Source organism: Embiotoca jacksoni, unplaced genomic scaffold, assembly GCF_022577435.1.
Source record: "Embiotoca jacksoni isolate LCO1_2020_lvr unplaced genomic scaffold, fEmbJac1.0.p SCAF_15, whole genome shotgun sequence".
Lineage (NCBI taxonomy): Eukaryota > Metazoa > Chordata > Actinopteri > Embiotocidae > Embiotoca > Embiotoca jacksoni.
This window is the reverse complement of record NW_027185285.1, coordinates 5001032-5017165: the sequence shown is the minus strand read 5'-3', so window position 1 is coordinate 5017165 and position 16134 is coordinate 5001032. Positions and strand designations below refer to the sequence as shown.

The 16134-nt window shown below is 40.4% G+C and overlaps 2 protein-coding genes across 2 annotated transcripts; both read right to left on the bottom strand.

Annotated features, from left to right (window-relative positions):
• Window positions 1-295: 295 nt before the first annotated feature.
• cenpx (centromere protein X) lies at window positions 296-3429 on the bottom strand. The gene is made up of 5 exons (XM_069148516.1): window positions 3374-3429; window positions 2681-2732; window positions 2537-2590; window positions 2360-2448; window positions 296-1695 (listed from the first exon to the last, which is right to left on the bottom strand). The coding sequence occupies exons 1-5, from the start codon at window positions 3407-3409 to the stop codon at window positions 1681-1683; spliced, it is 246 nt and encodes an 81-aa protein (XP_069004617.1). The 5' UTR covers window positions 3410-3429; the 3' UTR covers window positions 296-1680.
• Window positions 3430-6192: 2763 nt separating this feature from the next.
• On the bottom strand, window positions 6193-14606 carry LOC138197974 (transmembrane channel-like protein 6). Its single transcript, XM_069149052.1, has 20 exons — window positions 14463-14606; window positions 13870-14006; window positions 13509-13637; window positions 13258-13407; window positions 12995-13148; window positions 12757-12844; window positions 12395-12652; window positions 12105-12310; window positions 11875-12019; window positions 11053-11196; window positions 10366-10520; window positions 9739-9829; window positions 9412-9509; window positions 9231-9326; window positions 9076-9151; window positions 8849-8982; window positions 7832-8008; window positions 7458-7536; window positions 6659-6734; window positions 6193-6502 (listed from the first exon to the last, which is right to left on the bottom strand). Exons 1-20 carry the CDS (start codon window positions 14516-14518, stop codon window positions 6492-6494), a joined length of 2460 nt encoding a protein of 819 aa, XP_069005153.1. The 5' UTR covers window positions 14519-14606; the 3' UTR covers window positions 6193-6491.
• Between the last annotated feature and the right edge of the window lie 1528 nt (window positions 14607-16134).

Sequence of the window (16134 nt, the reverse complement as noted above, 5' to 3'; positions counted from 1 at the left end):
AAAGCCTCTCACTCCGGAGCTTCTCCAAAGCGTCTGGACTGGCTGTCGACACTCCCTGCCTTTAATGTATGATCAAGAAAAGCTTTAACTCATTACTCTCTTCAACGCCCCTCCCCATTCTTTTCCTAACTGCTTTCGTATGTTTAATAATACTGCCTTCAGATGTAATTTGTTCCACTAAGATGCATGAGGAGAAAAGTTGTATAGTGGTGCACGCCTTTGCCAGTACAGTCATCCAACAACTCGTATTGTGGAAAAGGAAAGGGGGGGGGGGGATGAAAGGAGTTGGACAATCAAGAGAATAATTGTTTTTATTTCGTGTGCAACAATTAACAATCCAGAAAGATCAATTTCCATTTGTGTAAACCTCCACAAAGGATGCAATATAGAAAATACATATTTTACAAGTTTGTTTCTGACTGTGGTAATGAGTAAGGATGTATTGTACTTTTTTTTTTTTTTAGCAAGACCATTTGTTTTTATATCTACTAATGAAAAGGGAGTATCGAGCCATGACATGCTGACATTTAAGACTGTAATTACTAACTCAACAAATTATTTACTGCACAAAAAAAGTCGTTTACTGCCCCAATGGTCCTCCTGGCATTATTAAACTCAACATCACTCAACCACACACACCTCCTCCTGAAGGTCTGCTCTGGAAGTTACCCATGGGAAACACAAATCCAGCCTGGGCCTTACTAAAAAAGGTGCTGGGTCAAATTCCAGGTGCCGTGTCCTTGAGCACCTATTTGAGCCTGGATTCTTTACTTTCACCTAAGTTGCTTCCAGCTGTATGTGAGCAGCGTTTGTAAGCGCAGTGAGTCACCCAAGGGCCACACAAATAAATAGTGTGAGGTGTTGCACAGCAATGCTGACTCACAGTGAAGACACGTTGGTCAAATGCACCACTGGTGGAAAACCATCAGAGCTCCTTGGGTTAGAAAACCCCACATTACCCTCTCCCTTGTAGGCCCAACTTCCCCCTCTGCTGTGATGAAAGTGGAGAAAGCACCTCTCCTGCTCGCCTCTTTTGTTTATTTACCTTCAGAATTACACCCTGCTCTTCTTGGACCATGTTCCAATGTGTTTTGTTATGTTTCCTTTTAAATAGAATATCTATGCGTGTGGTCTCGGGCCATGTTTGGCTAACACATGCACACATTCGCGCACACACACACACTCCCATTCAACTTTCCCCCTGTGCCAGAGGTCCCCTTTGCCCTTCCCCCCCACCTCTAACTAAACATCGCAGGACAGCAAAAGGGAACTTCAAAGTGGCCGGAGGGGGTACTCCTTTTTTCCTGGCACTTGTCATCATCTAAGGGACTGGCTGCTCCCCTTATTACTCTAATTGCTTCCAACTGATCCTGGAGGCTTTGATGAAGGGCGCCGTGGAGCATGCTGGAAGCACCTGTTGTTGCACGGAGGAGCACAGGTGGCCCTTATTGGTGGTGGCGTGGTGACATCACTGCTGCTTTCTATATTTAAAAATCCCAACACTCAAAATAAATTCAGAATGAGAATCTCAATGTTATCTCAGTTTTGGAAAATTCTGAAATCTCAGTAACACTGAAACAAATAAACATCAGCAAAACAAAACTCGGAACTGGAGAAGCTGCAGGGTTGAACCAGGAACACGCTGGCAGCTCTCTGGCTCCATCTTGTGGCATCACTGCGCTAGAAGTCCAGAAGCTGCATTGGAGAAGAGACATAAGACTGAGAAGCTGTAAGTTGCTTTATTATGTCTAACCAGAATTTTATGTAAAAGAAAAAAAAAAAGAAAAGAAGAAGAATACTCTCAGTTTGAGCAATTTAGATTGTTGGTTTTCTGGTCTAATCTGATCTAACGTATTTATTTGGAGGTACACTTGTGGGCACTAAATCTATACTAACTGGTTGGAGTTGAGCCTGAACCCTATTCACTAACAGGAACAGTTATGGTATAAGAGGAATTTCATTGTAGGATTTGTACCAATTAATCAGTACTGAACAGATATCAACATAAAAAGTGGTGGATTTTTCCATACAAGAAGAAGTTTGACTATCAATGCTGTATTTAGCTCTGTAATCCCATGGAAGGTCCTTTGATTGTTCTCACGATTAGCTAATACCTGCAGCATGTGGAATAATGCAGAAAATAGTACAGTCTAAATCTGAACTAAAGATTGATTACACAAACAATTCAGAATTCACAAGCCAAAAAAGGAAGACTCCCTTTCTTGATATTCATGCTGGTTTAAGCAAACAAAAAGCCAGCACACTGGGACAGTCTGTATATTATATGGTTAAAATGTATGTCTCCTAAATAACAAAATTTAAAAAAAATGAATTTCCCTGAGCCCATTGAGTTACGCACCAGCTGTGGTAGGATCTTTTCAAAATGTTCAATGTCCACTTGGTCACAGTCCTCTGATTCAGCTTGTTTCTGCGATCTCACAACAGCTTCTGGAAATTAAGACAAAAGACTAAAAGTTGAATCTGTAAGTGGTCAAGTACTGTGTTTCAGACTGAATGTAACTGTAACAAAACTTACCTTGGACAAATACTTTTAGCATCTCTGCCATGAGCAGTGCTGCATCACCACTTACTGTAACATAGTGAGATTTGTTCAGCCACAGACTCGCATATAAAACAAAAAACAGTTTGTCCCTGATAACAAAATATTCATTCAACTCACGTTTGGTTTTGTCCTCCTTGAAGAAACCAGACAAGAGTTTACTTACAGTTTCCTGTATGCAAAAAGAGAGCACATAATAATATACAGTGTATGCGACAGTCAAGGTTTCTCCATGGAGTAAGTAGCTAAAGGAAATAGTCTGAGTTATCTTTCATTATGATTATCTATTTATGTCTTTCAACGAAGCAAACTGAAAATACTACAACATTTAATGACTGTTTTTGTGTAGGCATAAACATAATACAGGTGCAAAACTACCTACATTTGTAAAAGCCTTATTTGACTTTTCAGAAAACATATCTGCTTTTATTTTGGAAATTCCTTCTCGTTCGTCGTTTCCGCCTACCAAACTGCCCTCTAAAAAAATGGTCATGTAATAGACTCGGCAAAATTACCGTATGTTGTCTCAGAAAATAGCGACTACAGAGCACTTTTTTTGCAACATTGTGAACCGGTCTCTTATTCGGCATACGTGGCTATGTTGTCAAACCTATGAATAGCTGAATAATTTAACGAGATGTGAAGTTTTAGCCAACGTCTGACAGGTAAGGAACAATGCATATGCTCTGCTGACAGGGCGGCCGTGAGTGCTGGAAATACATACAATCATGCGAAAAGGAAGATGCAGGGTTCGTTTTCATTTCTCCATACAAGCAAAAACAATCACAATCGTTGAAGCGATATTGCGCCTACCTTTTTGAAGCAAATTTCAGTGTTATTCTCCGCCATGTCTTCACGTTTCGAGAGAAACTTGGCGCTCTGCGCAGGGATTGGCTATTTGATGTGTGACGACACTCGCACCGCCCTGCGTGTAAGACGGCGTTGGCTGGAAAGAGACGGTGGCCGGAAAGATTTGATATTTTAATTTGAAAATAAGATATTTTATCGTTATAGTTTTACAGTTCAAATTATTTTATAGTTCGTGGTCAATGTATTTTTTTTTTCCCAATATGTTTTTCTCTCTTCTATTTAAATGGCGTTACATTTCTTTTGTAGGCCTAGTTCATTACACTCGTCATTTCAAATAGTTCACATTCATTTAGTTGTTTAAAAAAAATAAAAAAAAAAAAAAAAAGATTTGGCATAAGAGGAATAAAAGATGAAGGCAAAAACAACACTGAATGATGCCATTGATTTCTATATTTTTATTTTTTTAAGAGTAATTAATGAGCCAACAGTTTAGTAATTTTTACATCATCTTGCAGTGGCTGCACAAAGGGACACATGTCTGATCTGCCTATAGGCCTATATTTTGACAACACTCCAATGTCCTCATTATGAACAGAGTACAGGCTTGTTATATACACATACAAATATACCACACGACAACACAATAACATGTAGACCTAGACAATCGGGGCCTTAGTAGCTCAAATAAAACCTTAAACAGATAAAATAGTGTACATTTACGCAGGATACATATAAACCAATGCTTTGAAAATTGTCAAAGCATTTTTTTTCACATCTGTACAAAACACAAAACCCTTCTGAAAAAGATTAGGGTTACGTTTTTTTCTTTATTAACTCGTGTTTTCATCTAACCACTGAGCATCTTCGAGCATGTAACCCAGACCTATTGAACGTCGTGGTCAAGTTGTAGTAGGGATTTAGATGACCTCTCTCGGTGAAACCTCCTTAATCTGCAAAACAAATATTTCTATCAGCTGATGAAGGAGCAGGCAACAAAGGCACACTTTTAAAATCAAATCCTGCTAATTAGCGTTTCTTCTTCCGAACTGAAGGTTTCTATTTTTATTTACATACTGAGAGCAGGCCCCGACAGAAGAGAGACAGACTGGCTGATACTCACCTTTGGACTCACAAATCGTTTTACTGTCACCTCCATACCTCCAATATAGTGAGGTCAAGCCCAGTCTGCTCTGTCTGCTTCTTCCTCTTTAGAAAACCTCACAAAGGCTATTGCCTTCTCTGAGTTGGGGATCTTCTTGATCTGTTATGCAATTCAACAAGGAGTATTTATATAATGAGGTAACAAAACCTCCTGGAGCTTTATAATTTATAAACACAGGAACAAAGGCACAAATACAAATCATCTTTCAGTCTTTACCTGACATGATGTGATGGTTCCCCATTCTCCAAAGTAAGCCTGTATATATCCTACATTTAGATAGGGACTCTGGTCTTTTACAACCAATCCATGGTCCTGTTAAATGACAGAAAATGGAGAGCTTTGTGGAATATTCTTGCAAAAAAAAAAAAAAAACAGTCAAAAGATTAAGATCACAAGCTGAGGTCAAAAAGGTAAATAAAAACAGGAATGAGAGAAATTGTTTACCAGTTCATAATTTTTAGCCAAATCAGCCGTGTATGTCTTTGGAAGGCTGATGTACACTCGCGATGCTGTCTTCCTTTCCGTGTTATCTGAAGGGAGGATGAGTTGGACAGTTTTTTAAAGACATGTACAAAGAGAAAAAGTTGTAAAATAAAACAAAAAAATGGAAATATGATACATTTATGTAAAATTAGATCATGACAGTTTACAATTGGATTTTCTTTGCGGGCATGAAATCCAGAAGGATTTTACATACCTGAAGTCATTACTGTGATGTTGACAGAAGACGAGCCTGCTCTTCAAAGTGTAGACCAACTCAAAGTGCAGAGGAGCCTGCTGTGCAGTGGGTATGGAAATCGCCTCCCCCTTTCATTTTTTGTTTTTTTGTCAAGTTCGCAGGAAGAATTTTTTAACAAACAGTCGAAGAGTTGCGTGACTTGTTGAGCAGCTAACGAGGAAATTGGATGGCTTTTTTTTTTTGGATGGCTGACTACCAAGAACTTGGTAATGGAGCAGCAGAATAGTTGACAGGATATTTGAGGGAGGGTGATGCAAAAGTACAATAAATCATCTGCTGATCACAAGCCTTACGTCCAATCTTTCTCCCCCTGCACTTGTGTTTCCAATATAATACGCTTTTAAAGGAAACTATAAAACTGCCATGTGTACAAATACCGTACTTCTAACTCACCAGAGGTTGAAACGATATGTAACGGGCCTACTACCTATTCTGAATATCTTTTTTTTAAGATAACATCAGCTGAATAGTTAGGTCACGAAGGCATTTTCAGTTGAGACTTTATTTATTTTTTTGTCTGTAGAGAATTCAAATTATGTCATTCTGAATGGGTTCTTAAGAAATTTATTTCAGCATTGTTTTCAGCATATTTTCAGCCCCTGTTGACCACCAGCCTTGTGTATTGTATTAAAAATCAAATCTTTTACAGTAGCAAACAAAGTGATGATTATTCTTTGTATCTGGTCGGACGGATGATGAAGGAATGTCTACGCTGTTTGGACCCATCAGATTAAAAAAAAATTATGTTTTCTGTTAGAGAACCAATTGGGTTCCTCATTCTAATTACACAGGAGATATGTACAAACACATTTATTTTGTCTTTTAAAACAATACATTCAAGATCATTGTCCATAAACTTTAACAGAATTATGAAATTAACCACAAATATGTAAGTTATATATATATATATATATATATATATATATATATATATATATATTCAATAGGTGCTCTACCAAATAAATATGAATGACCCTAAATAGTGATAAGACAGATTTAGTTTTTAGTTTGAGGAATCGCCAAATATCACTGAATATATTTGAAATGATCAAACCTCATGGTTACATAATGTTAACTTTTTGTTCTCTTTGTAGCTTTTAGGCAACATCCCTGATGATGTTGGCAGCAATTTCCACATTTATAGGATAATATCAAAGCTAGCACACTTGTCACCAGTAAGATATTATCTTGCCAACGCTACGCTCTGTTGTCAATGTTGTTCAGTCACAGACTGGGGGGAAAAAAGAAAAGAAAAAACTTTGTTTGTATTAAAGATAGTCCCCAAACAAATGCATTCCTCGTTGAGAAATGTGGTCATTTAAGACAATAATCAAACTCGATGCAACCACAGCAGAGATTATTTGGAGAATATTTGGAGGATACCCACCATGAGGAGAAACCGGATTGTTCTGTTCACAAATCACTTGCAATTTAGTGACAAGGAACTTTTTATCCTTACCCTCCTGTATACAAGATAAAAAAAAAAAGAAAAAAAGACACGATACACATACAGGTTAATAACATACTCTACACGAGTCCTGTATTTTTACCCATACCTGCAGCATGGGTCTGGATCACGGTCACGGTCTGTTGCTCTGTTGGGTCAAGACTGAATATCTGAAGAACTATTTGAGGGAATTTGGTAAAACTTTTGTACAGATATTTACAATGTGCATAACTAATTTGCACATCCCCTGTTAGTTGCCACCGTGATGTTGAAATTTGGGGTTCTTTTTGGTGATATGTATGGACAAATACTGGATGAATTTCCATGAAATTTGATATAGATATTCAAGAACGTCCCAATTTGGACATGCTTTGATTTCTCCTCTGATGCCACCAGAAAGCCAAAGTTTTCACTTATCCAGTTAAAAAAAATCTTTTACTAAATTTGATTCAGTCATTCCCACTCTCCTCAGGAGGCATTTGAATGACTATGTTGATGCCCTAATTGTTCCTGTCTCACCATAATTAAGGTCAACACATCAAACTGTGCTTCTAAAACGAATTATTACATTCCCATAGCATCCGCAGTGCATTGTGTTTAGTGACATAGTGAACATTACACTCGCTAAACATCAGCATCACAGCGTCGTTATTGTGAGTATGTTAGCATTAACCTTCAGTGAAGACTCACCGAGCTTCTCACACGGCTATAGACTCAAGAAAAAAAAGATGACGCTTACATTTTCAATTTGCTTTTCTAACAGACTGATGATGCCCCTTTGGCCATCGACAACTTGAGAATGAAAGTATATCACCAATCTGAAAAAGAAAGAAACGGTCAAAATTCAAATTTAAAAGGGTGTAAATAGTACAGTTACACAAAGTCACAACTGTGAAATGCCTCAAGGAAAAAAAAAGACACTTTTTAAACCACATTACAGACACAATTTTAGACACAATGACTTGTGCTCACGCTATACTCGTGTTCAGTTCTCACAGACAATAGGGCCAGAATCAATAAACAATACATTGATGAAAAATGTATATCAGACAGAAACAAAAATTATAGCGGAAACTCGACAGTTAGGCAAACATCGTGCTCATCACGACTCACAGCAAGACTCCTGAGGCGAGGAATAAGAACAGCGGGTTCTCGACCAGAGAGTTGTAGGCCCATCTGAGCCCCGACAGGATGGGGTGAGCGTTCTGCTGCTCCTTAATCCACAGCTGCCCCGACTCAAACATTGAGGTAAGATTCCTGAAAGGGCCGCATCCCGACGAGGGTTTAATCCTGTGCATGACAGACATTTTGAGGATACTGTACAAATACTTACAGTCTGTACTGTAGCACCTTTTCAGTTCTTTGAGCTCTAACGTCACCTTTGGATTTAAAAAAAACCAAACTGGTTTGGGTTTTTAGTCATTCTTGCCATACTTTCTCACTTCCTCACAGCCCGTCTTCACTCAGCCCCAAGTTCCTTCATTTCTTCCGAGGACAAACCTTGAAATGAATTGTTTGACATCTGGAGAAATATTTATTTCTTCCCAAGTCTGACTTAAAAAAAAAAAAAAAAGATAATACAGTTGAGGAGTGTATTGTTTAGTACGTCTTTTTATATACTGTCACCCAGTGAGCATATTTCCTCAAATGTCAAACGTCTACTTCAAAATTGGTCACAGGACTAAAGTCATTTCAGCAACCTGGCGCTGCCTTGCAGGAAAAGATACTGTATTTGGTGATGATTGCTGTTCGGCTGTGTTAACAAGTTATATTAACACCGGATCAGTTTATGTAGAACCAGCCCATATGGCACAGAGGAGAAAGACATATCTGGCTTTGTTTACACAGATGACTTGTGTAAAGGAAAAAACGGGGTTTATGTCATTTGATTTAGGGCAATAAATTTTTTTTTTTAAAAAGATACCCCCCCCTTCTTTCAGTGTAATGGTATCAAGTGGACAGTATAGAACTTGTTGTCATTTTCAATTTGTATTTGACAGACTGTCATCAAGTGTCAAATATTTGTTTTTAGAAAGCTGTGTGTGAGGTTGTGGAATGCGCGCATGCCTTTCTGTGTACGAACTGCGCGGAAGCATCACAGTCAAGGAGAAGGGACATTGTTTCACTCACATCCAAATCGCGTAAGAGACGGACACGGCGGCACCGAGAAAAGAGGGGACGCACAAAAGAGTGATGAACAGCGTTGACATTTGAGTGGCTCTCCAGGGCTTTCTGGGAGCCTGAAAATTCAGCATCAGACTGTTCTGGGAAGGAAACCAGAGAAAGAATGTTAAGCTCGCTCTGCAGCCCAGACACACACCGTATGACGGTGACCGAACACCGCGTGCTGCACTAACCTTTTTCATGTAGAACAGCACAAACAGTTTTATGATTTGGACTGCAGGAAGCAGTGGAGCAAACAGCAACCCGAGCCTGGAAAGAACAGAGGACACGGTTCATTCACTTTTCTGTTTAAATAAGCGATTGTTTTCAAAGATGTGATTTTAATTACCAAGTAAGAGTTTGTCCGTATATGAGCTCCAGCACATTACGGGCAATGTCAAACACTGGCTTCCTGTTCCTTTTCAGCATTTTCTTGGAAAAGAAACTAGAGGGAAGATGCCAGGATGTAACTTCGACTGCGACTAGTTTAACAGTAAGTTACTTGAGCATTAAGTAAAGCACCAACTTGCCTCCATAGAAACTCTCCCAAAAAGGTGTTAATCACTGTAAAGATGAAGTCCATCAGGAGCAGCCAATAAAGTTCTTGCCCCACGAAACTCTCCCAACACTGCAGACAGGAAGACACAAACGGTAAAGAAAAATCTGCAAAAAGTGAATTTAAGCTCGTTCGTTATCTAAAGCCGGTTTAGATAACATCATTAGTGATTATGAAGTCACAGTCTGACATCACTATATGTGTCCGAACCCTCCTCTGGCATTGCATAACTCGGTGTTGTGCCAAAATTAGGATTAATTCAACTAATTATGAGAGGTTTAGTAACACGTTTGTTTGTAACCTGTAAACCACGACTTTCTGGTTCGACAGCAATTCTCCCGAGCCAGCGGTAACAGAGCATTCCAACAACGCTGATCTTCAACAACAGATTCCTGAGAAAAAAACAACCAACAAAACAGAACAAAAAAAAACTTAAAAGGGAAGGGATGTGGAGTACAGAAGTACGTAACATTGTATAAACAATATTACACTAAGATTGAATTCATTAAATCCCATTTTTTAATTGTTGATTGGGTGCCCCATTTATTTATATATATATATATATATATATATATTTTTTTTTTTTTTTTTTTTTTTTTTTATCTATAGTTGTTATCTACTTTCTATTTACTACAGTATGTCTGTAGTTGCGTATGTCCACTTGTGTGTTCCAGAAATTATGAAAAGTCAACAAATCGGTGTAAAAGGGAAAACATACTGAAACTAATATTTGAATTGAACATTCACACTCGTGCAAAAACAGCTCACTGGATGTTCTCACTATTTGCGGTGCTAAGTTTAATTCTAAATTGTATTGCCGTATGCTTTGCCCGGTTTGGCTTTGTTTAGAGTGGTTCCACGTGAATGGTCTGAAGAGGATTAGTGCGGCATGACTGATTGTGAATTGATTTGTTTGTTTTTTTCTGACCTGAAGATGGAAACATAGACACGAGCACCAGGCGAGTCATGATTCTCTATCCAGGCACAGAAATTGAAGAAGCCAGGGAGTAACAGATTAATGCCCGACACCACTGCAAACAGGAGCAGCCTCTTGTCTTTGAAAACATCCGACTCAATCGTGGCCTGCGAGAGAATGGACAAAGATCACGGTGAGGGCTGCAGACCAACTTGTCATGATGATGATGATGAGGATGAGGAGGAGGAGGAGGAGGAGGATGAAGACCGTGGGGGAGAAAGTCCAGTTTTCTTTACCTCAGCAGTTTAACTTTAATAACCATTTCATTGCCGTGCATCCGTTGCTAGACTCTCGTGCTGTGTCGCCAGCTTTAATTTGTACAACAGGAAACCATAAATGTGTGAAAACAAAACTCTAGTTCAAAGTGTTTATAACAGAAAAAGTTGGCGCCACTATGTTAGACACGCTCTTCTTCCGATGTCTAACTTCTCACAGTCTCTCAACGGCAGATGTGTGAAGCACGTGGCAGGAAAGAAAAAGGAGAAGTAAATATGCTGCGGTGGCGGAGAGCTTCTTTCTTTCTTTTTTTTTTTTTTTATCTCTTTTTGGTAGTCTTGAGAAAACTTGACTCCGACTCGAAGGGGTGCTCGTATCTGCATGCAATCTTATCACGTCTGGTTGCACATGGCGATCGCTGACCTCTGACAGGAAGTGGACTCCCGCGGCGCTCACAGCGATGCAGGCCAGACACGTGGCCCACGCTATCACGTGGACCATGAAGCGGCGGAGTCGCTGCACGCAGCTCTTTCTGTCCCCGCCGCCGACCATCTCGGACAGCTGCTCCTGTTGGAAAAGCGTGACGTTCAGCCGGAATCATTTCATCGACATCCATCAATGTGTCGAAAAATCTCATTGGCCGTGGTCACGTTGCACATTTGAACTACCGCGCCTTGAAATGCGCATCGCTCGATCCTATATTTTTCCACTCGTATTCCTTTTTATGCGTTTTATCTTGTTTCTTATGCATTTTATTTGTTTTATCTAATTTCTTTTCTATATTTTGAATTATTCCTTTATATCTGTTTTTAACGTGAAACACTGTACGTAATTCTTTTGCTGAGAAGCACATTGAGCTGCATTTCTTGTATGAACGGGGCTGTACAAATAAAGTTTATTATTATATTCAGAGCAGATAACAGGTATGTGCATGTTGAGGAGCGTGCAACAAGAGTAACATGAGGTGCGAAGTTGTAGGATCTAAAGCTTCCTGCTCGGAAATTAACTGCGCAGCAACTATTGCGACAAAGTGACCAAGCATGTGACAGGGAACTTAATCTGTCGACTATCTGATGCTGACAACCGTCAAAAAAGATTATCTTGTGATTTGAATCGCATTTGAAACGGTATGCTGCACCAGTTTGTCCTGTTTTAAACGTTCTGCATACTCATCATGTTTTTGTATTGACATCAAAATGCGTTTCACTCCAGAGAATCACCCTGAAAATTCAAATGACCGCGTACTTTGAGCTGAGTGCTGATTTTCTCAGACTGAAGCCTGACGGACGTCTTCTTGCTCACTTTGAAGTCCCAGGAGCAGAACACGTTTAACCCCCGATTCCCGTTTGACTTGAGGACATGAAAACTTTTCCCGAAGGACTTAGACGTGCTGTAAAAGAACAGTAAAAATCATAAAACACGCGCTGTGAATAACATCAACACACAAGTAAGTGACAAGTCACGTATTGTCCCACCTGTACACCAGGATGATGCCGATGATGAAGAAGGCGGTGGCGATGGTAAACAAGTAGGCTGCAGGTATGCTGTACGGCATCACCTGGGGCCCGCTAATGTTGCAGACTGGCGGAGTGGAATTGAAGTTCACGTCAGCAGCCACGCAAGTTTTGATGCTGTCGTTGGAGTAGTAGCCGTAAAACATCAGGCTCTGGGACAGATAACCCTGCCAGAGACATTGAGGAGGTTTCTGGTTCAAAAACGTATGTTTCCATACAAACTGCTGGGATGTAATGTCCAGCCATCTCACCATGCCCGTGAGAAGCTCCAGGCCGGTGACACCGTCGAGACGAGAGTCGACAAGAGGAGGGTGGATGGCTTGAGGTAAGATCAGAAACAGGCCGTTAATGATGAAGAGGAGGAGGTTAAAGAAGAGGAGGGTTCGGAGAAAAAGGAAGAAAGAGAGCACTCCGGTCCCATAACGTCCGCTCAGTCTCTTTAACGGTGAATGCCACAGCTGGAGGGAACTGAAGACATGGAGGCAGTGAAACACCCAGTGGCGCCAAATCTGAGGAGGGGGGGGGAAACACGAGCGTGTGACTGACACAAACACACACACACACACAAAAAAAAAAGTTGATATCTTATGTCACAAACTGTCATGTCACTCACCCTCGAAATGCTCTCGCTTAGACGACTGCAGCATGGAATATTCCTGCTGATGAGTGAACTTTGAGCCACGACACTGAAAGCAAGTTGCCTAGTAAAAGACGGGCAAAGAAGAGCCAGTGGAAAAGATGATGAGAGCTCACGTCGCCAGCTGAGTTGGGTCAAACATGGTTACTGATCATGATTTGTGTTTCAGGAGCTTTATTTCTCAGACGTTTCATGTTTTCACTGTCACGTGTACCTGATTTCCTTCTTCGCTGCCAGGCTGAGCGCCAGGGCTCGCAGCCTGCGCATGCCGTCGCTCACCGAGAGGCCTCGGAGGTCGGACACCAGCTGCTCCCTGTGGTCTTCAGTCAACCCGACGTTAGAGCCATTCAAATTATCCTCCGCGCCTGCTGACACCGAAAGAGACGAGCTGTCATTGTAGTTTAGGGGTCAAAAGGTCAAAGACTTTGCAGTTGTCAAACGTGTGGGGCAGTTTATGGCTCAGCATCTTCTGTTCACCCTCATCACTGATTTCCTCCACGTCTTCTCGGATGAAGCCGCCTTGGATCGATCTGGAAAGGTGGGGAGAATCGTGGGACGAGGTCCGGTGCCGGTGGAGCTGAGATGAGCGTCTGGCTCGTCGAGAAACGCTCGCGGCACTGTTGAACCCTGTGCCAACAAGGGACATTTTTGTAAACACAAATTCAATTTTCCACGTTTGAATGAGCATCGTCAATCAGTGAGACAGTTGAGAAAGATTTGAATCTCACCAACAGTGCGACTGGGCATTGAGGAGAGCACATTCAGCCCAGCAGCTGACCATCTGTGCATCTGCGTGGAGTCGATCCGCTCTTTGTCATATTGCTTCTCTCTCGTGTGGCTCCTGGGCGACCGGCCGTCTAAAAGGAACATCATAGTGAAAAGTCAGAAAACACCAACCATTATTGTCTCAGTGTCACTAGCTTAAGTCCATCACATATGGGCCGTTATTTATTTCCACTAGCACGTTTACACGGGAGGGATGTTTAAAAGTCTCAATCTACAGATATTACCAGTGAAACGAGCGTTGAAAAATGTTATCAGCTACTTTTTTTTAATTATTTTTGTTTTTTTATTCTACTATAACTGCACCTGTGCGTTCCCTAAACATTTCCATCTCTAGGGCTTCAGGGCGCCTCTGGGTGCTGGCTGCTGCTGCTGCTGCTGCTGCTGGCTCTGTGGTGAGCCGAAAGGAGCAGTCTTGACCCGATTCACCTTCTCCCAGGTTCCTGGAAGAGAAGAAAGGAAGCCAATTTAAGTCCCCATGGCTTTAGCACAAGCACCCAAGACATGTTGTATCTTAAATGTGTCTTTTTCCTTGATGAAATACCACATGGTGTTTTTTTTTTTTTTTTTTTTTTTTTTTTTTTCTATCTTACTGAACAGCTATACTTCCCCACAACAAAAATAACTCTGATACTGTAAATGGCTTCCTGTTTTGAATATGAAAGAGTAAGTGGCCTCACCGCGCTGTCTGTAGGGGCAAGACTTTCAGTGTTCAAAATAATGCCATACGAATTAAAGTTACAGTAGAAAACCATTTTATGACGAGCACTATAGGGTAAAATAATCTTGATCTGCCAGTGATGATTCATGGTATCAGCTTCATAATGTTTAGTGCTTTTGAAGACAAAATAAAAACAAATGATGAAACAGCAAACAGAAAGAGATAAAAGAGAACTCACTCATAGTCGGCTTCCATTTCACAGAGGTTGACACTGAAGCTCACACTGTGCGCCATGGTCCTTGATCATCACCGTTTACTGCCAAGACACAGCTCGTAGGGTTGGTCTTCATCAGCCACACAGTGAAGTGCAGAGCAGTGTGTTATATCTAAAGATAAACCTGTCAAAGTCTACTGCCCCGGAATGTAAAACCACAGCTAAAAAAAAAAAAAACCAGACAAGATGTTGCTTTGCTTCCTGTGAAATCCTCTGAGCACATCCTCGGCTCGGCCTGCATCACACAGCTGCTGGGACACCAGCCACTTCCTCACTAATGAACTCTGACACAATGACAGAAATGACAAAACGCACAATGACAAAGACAATAAATATAAAAAAATAACAATGTGTCCAATAATATTATTTTGAAAGGTTTCACTGCAGGTGGTAGTATTTTTCTGTGTCTGTCTTAAAGCTAGTTGGAGTAGACTGGAAAAACACAAGACACATAAACACAACATATTATTACAAACTGAAAGAAGACGTGAAAACACAAAGTATACATAATCATAAATAGGATTATTACTGTAGTGTAGTGTGTTTGATGCATTTGGGATGGTTTCACTTGAGGTGACAGCATTGTATTGTCTTACAGTCATGAGTACGCACTGCCATCTCGTGGTGAAGGTGAGGAACAACAACTAAATATTAACTCCAACTCGTCAGACATGGAACTTATTTTGATAAATATTCAAAATAATGATAAAATTTAAGTTAACAAAGACGCATTTAGGTACAAAATATGATTTATTTATTTTTTGTAATCATAGCACATGTCTCAAGTCGAACAATAAAGCGATTTATACTGATTATTATTATTATTATCATTGTCTGTGTTTTTATTGGGGAATTCACTGATAGCCTATACAGTTCAGTAGGCTTACTACTCTGGTGGTGAAAGTAGCACATTTACTTAAGCACTGTAACTGAGAAGGATTTATAGGTAGCCCAGTTGAGTATTTCCATTTCATGTTATTTGTTATAAAACTCTGGATAAAGTAGTTCAAACTAGCTCCACCTGCAGCAGCTACAACAATACCATGCTGCTTACACACTGATGTCTCTGTAATAATAACCTAAATATGTCAAATAGTAACAGATAAGTCAGAGAGACCAAACCAGAACTGTTACTTTAAATACATTTTTGCTTTAAATACCTATGTGGTTTTACCGAGGGGAGATTCTTTTTTTTATTTTTATTTTTTTTAATTTTATGCAGGACTTTCCCGTGTAAGGGAGCATTTTACACACGGCCGCATTGGTACTTCTACTTCTGCAAAGGATCTGAGTACTTCTTCCACCGCTACTGCTGTTAAGCGTCCTTTCACTGTTGTTTTTAAGTCAAGTGTGGTGCGTTGGATGTTGTCATGTTTGTCACCGTGAGCTCACCAAAAAGGCGTATTCCTAACAAAAAACGTGTTGGCAAACGGCGCCACAGTCGTCATCTCAGCCCTGTTATTAACTAACATGAACTTCTGCACCGCGGTAAACAGGCCCACGTTTACGCGCTTACGACCGCGTACCACAGCTTTATCCCCCCCCCACCGTAGTCTCCGTTTCCGAGGGAGTCCGTGAACGCACCAGAGGTTTAGGGGCGGTCCCGGAAAAGTTTTCAGGAAATAGTTTTGACAAA

What these genes read in the sequence shown, in the direction of transcription:
- cenpx (XM_069148516.1), bottom strand. Translation starts at nt 3,409, where the DNA reads ATGGCGGAGAATAACACTGAAATTTGCTTCAAAAAG. An exon ending in CTGAAATTTGCTTCAAAAAG is followed by an intron (nt 2,733 to 3,373) that starts GTAGGCGCAATA and finishes TTTTGCATACAG; the next exon opens with GAAACTGTAAGTAAACTCTT. An exon ending in CAAGGAGGACAAAACCAAAC is followed by an intron (nt 2,591 to 2,680) that starts GTGAGTTGAATG and finishes ACTATGTTACAG; the next exon opens with TAAGTGGTGATGCAGCACTG.
- LOC138197974 (XM_069149052.1), bottom strand. Translation starts at nt 14,518, where the DNA reads ATGGCGCACAGTGTGAGCTTCAGTGTCAACCTCTGTGAAATGGAAGCC. An exon ending in CAGAAAGTCGTGGTTTACAG is followed by an intron (nt 9,510 to 9,738) that starts GTTACAAACAAA and finishes TCCTGTCTGCAG; the next exon opens with TGTTGGGAGAGTTTCGTGGG. An exon ending in TGCTGTTCTACATGAAAAAG is followed by an intron (nt 8,983 to 9,075) that starts GTTAGTGCAGCA and finishes TTTCCTTCCCAG; the next exon opens with AACAGTCTGATGCTGAATTT.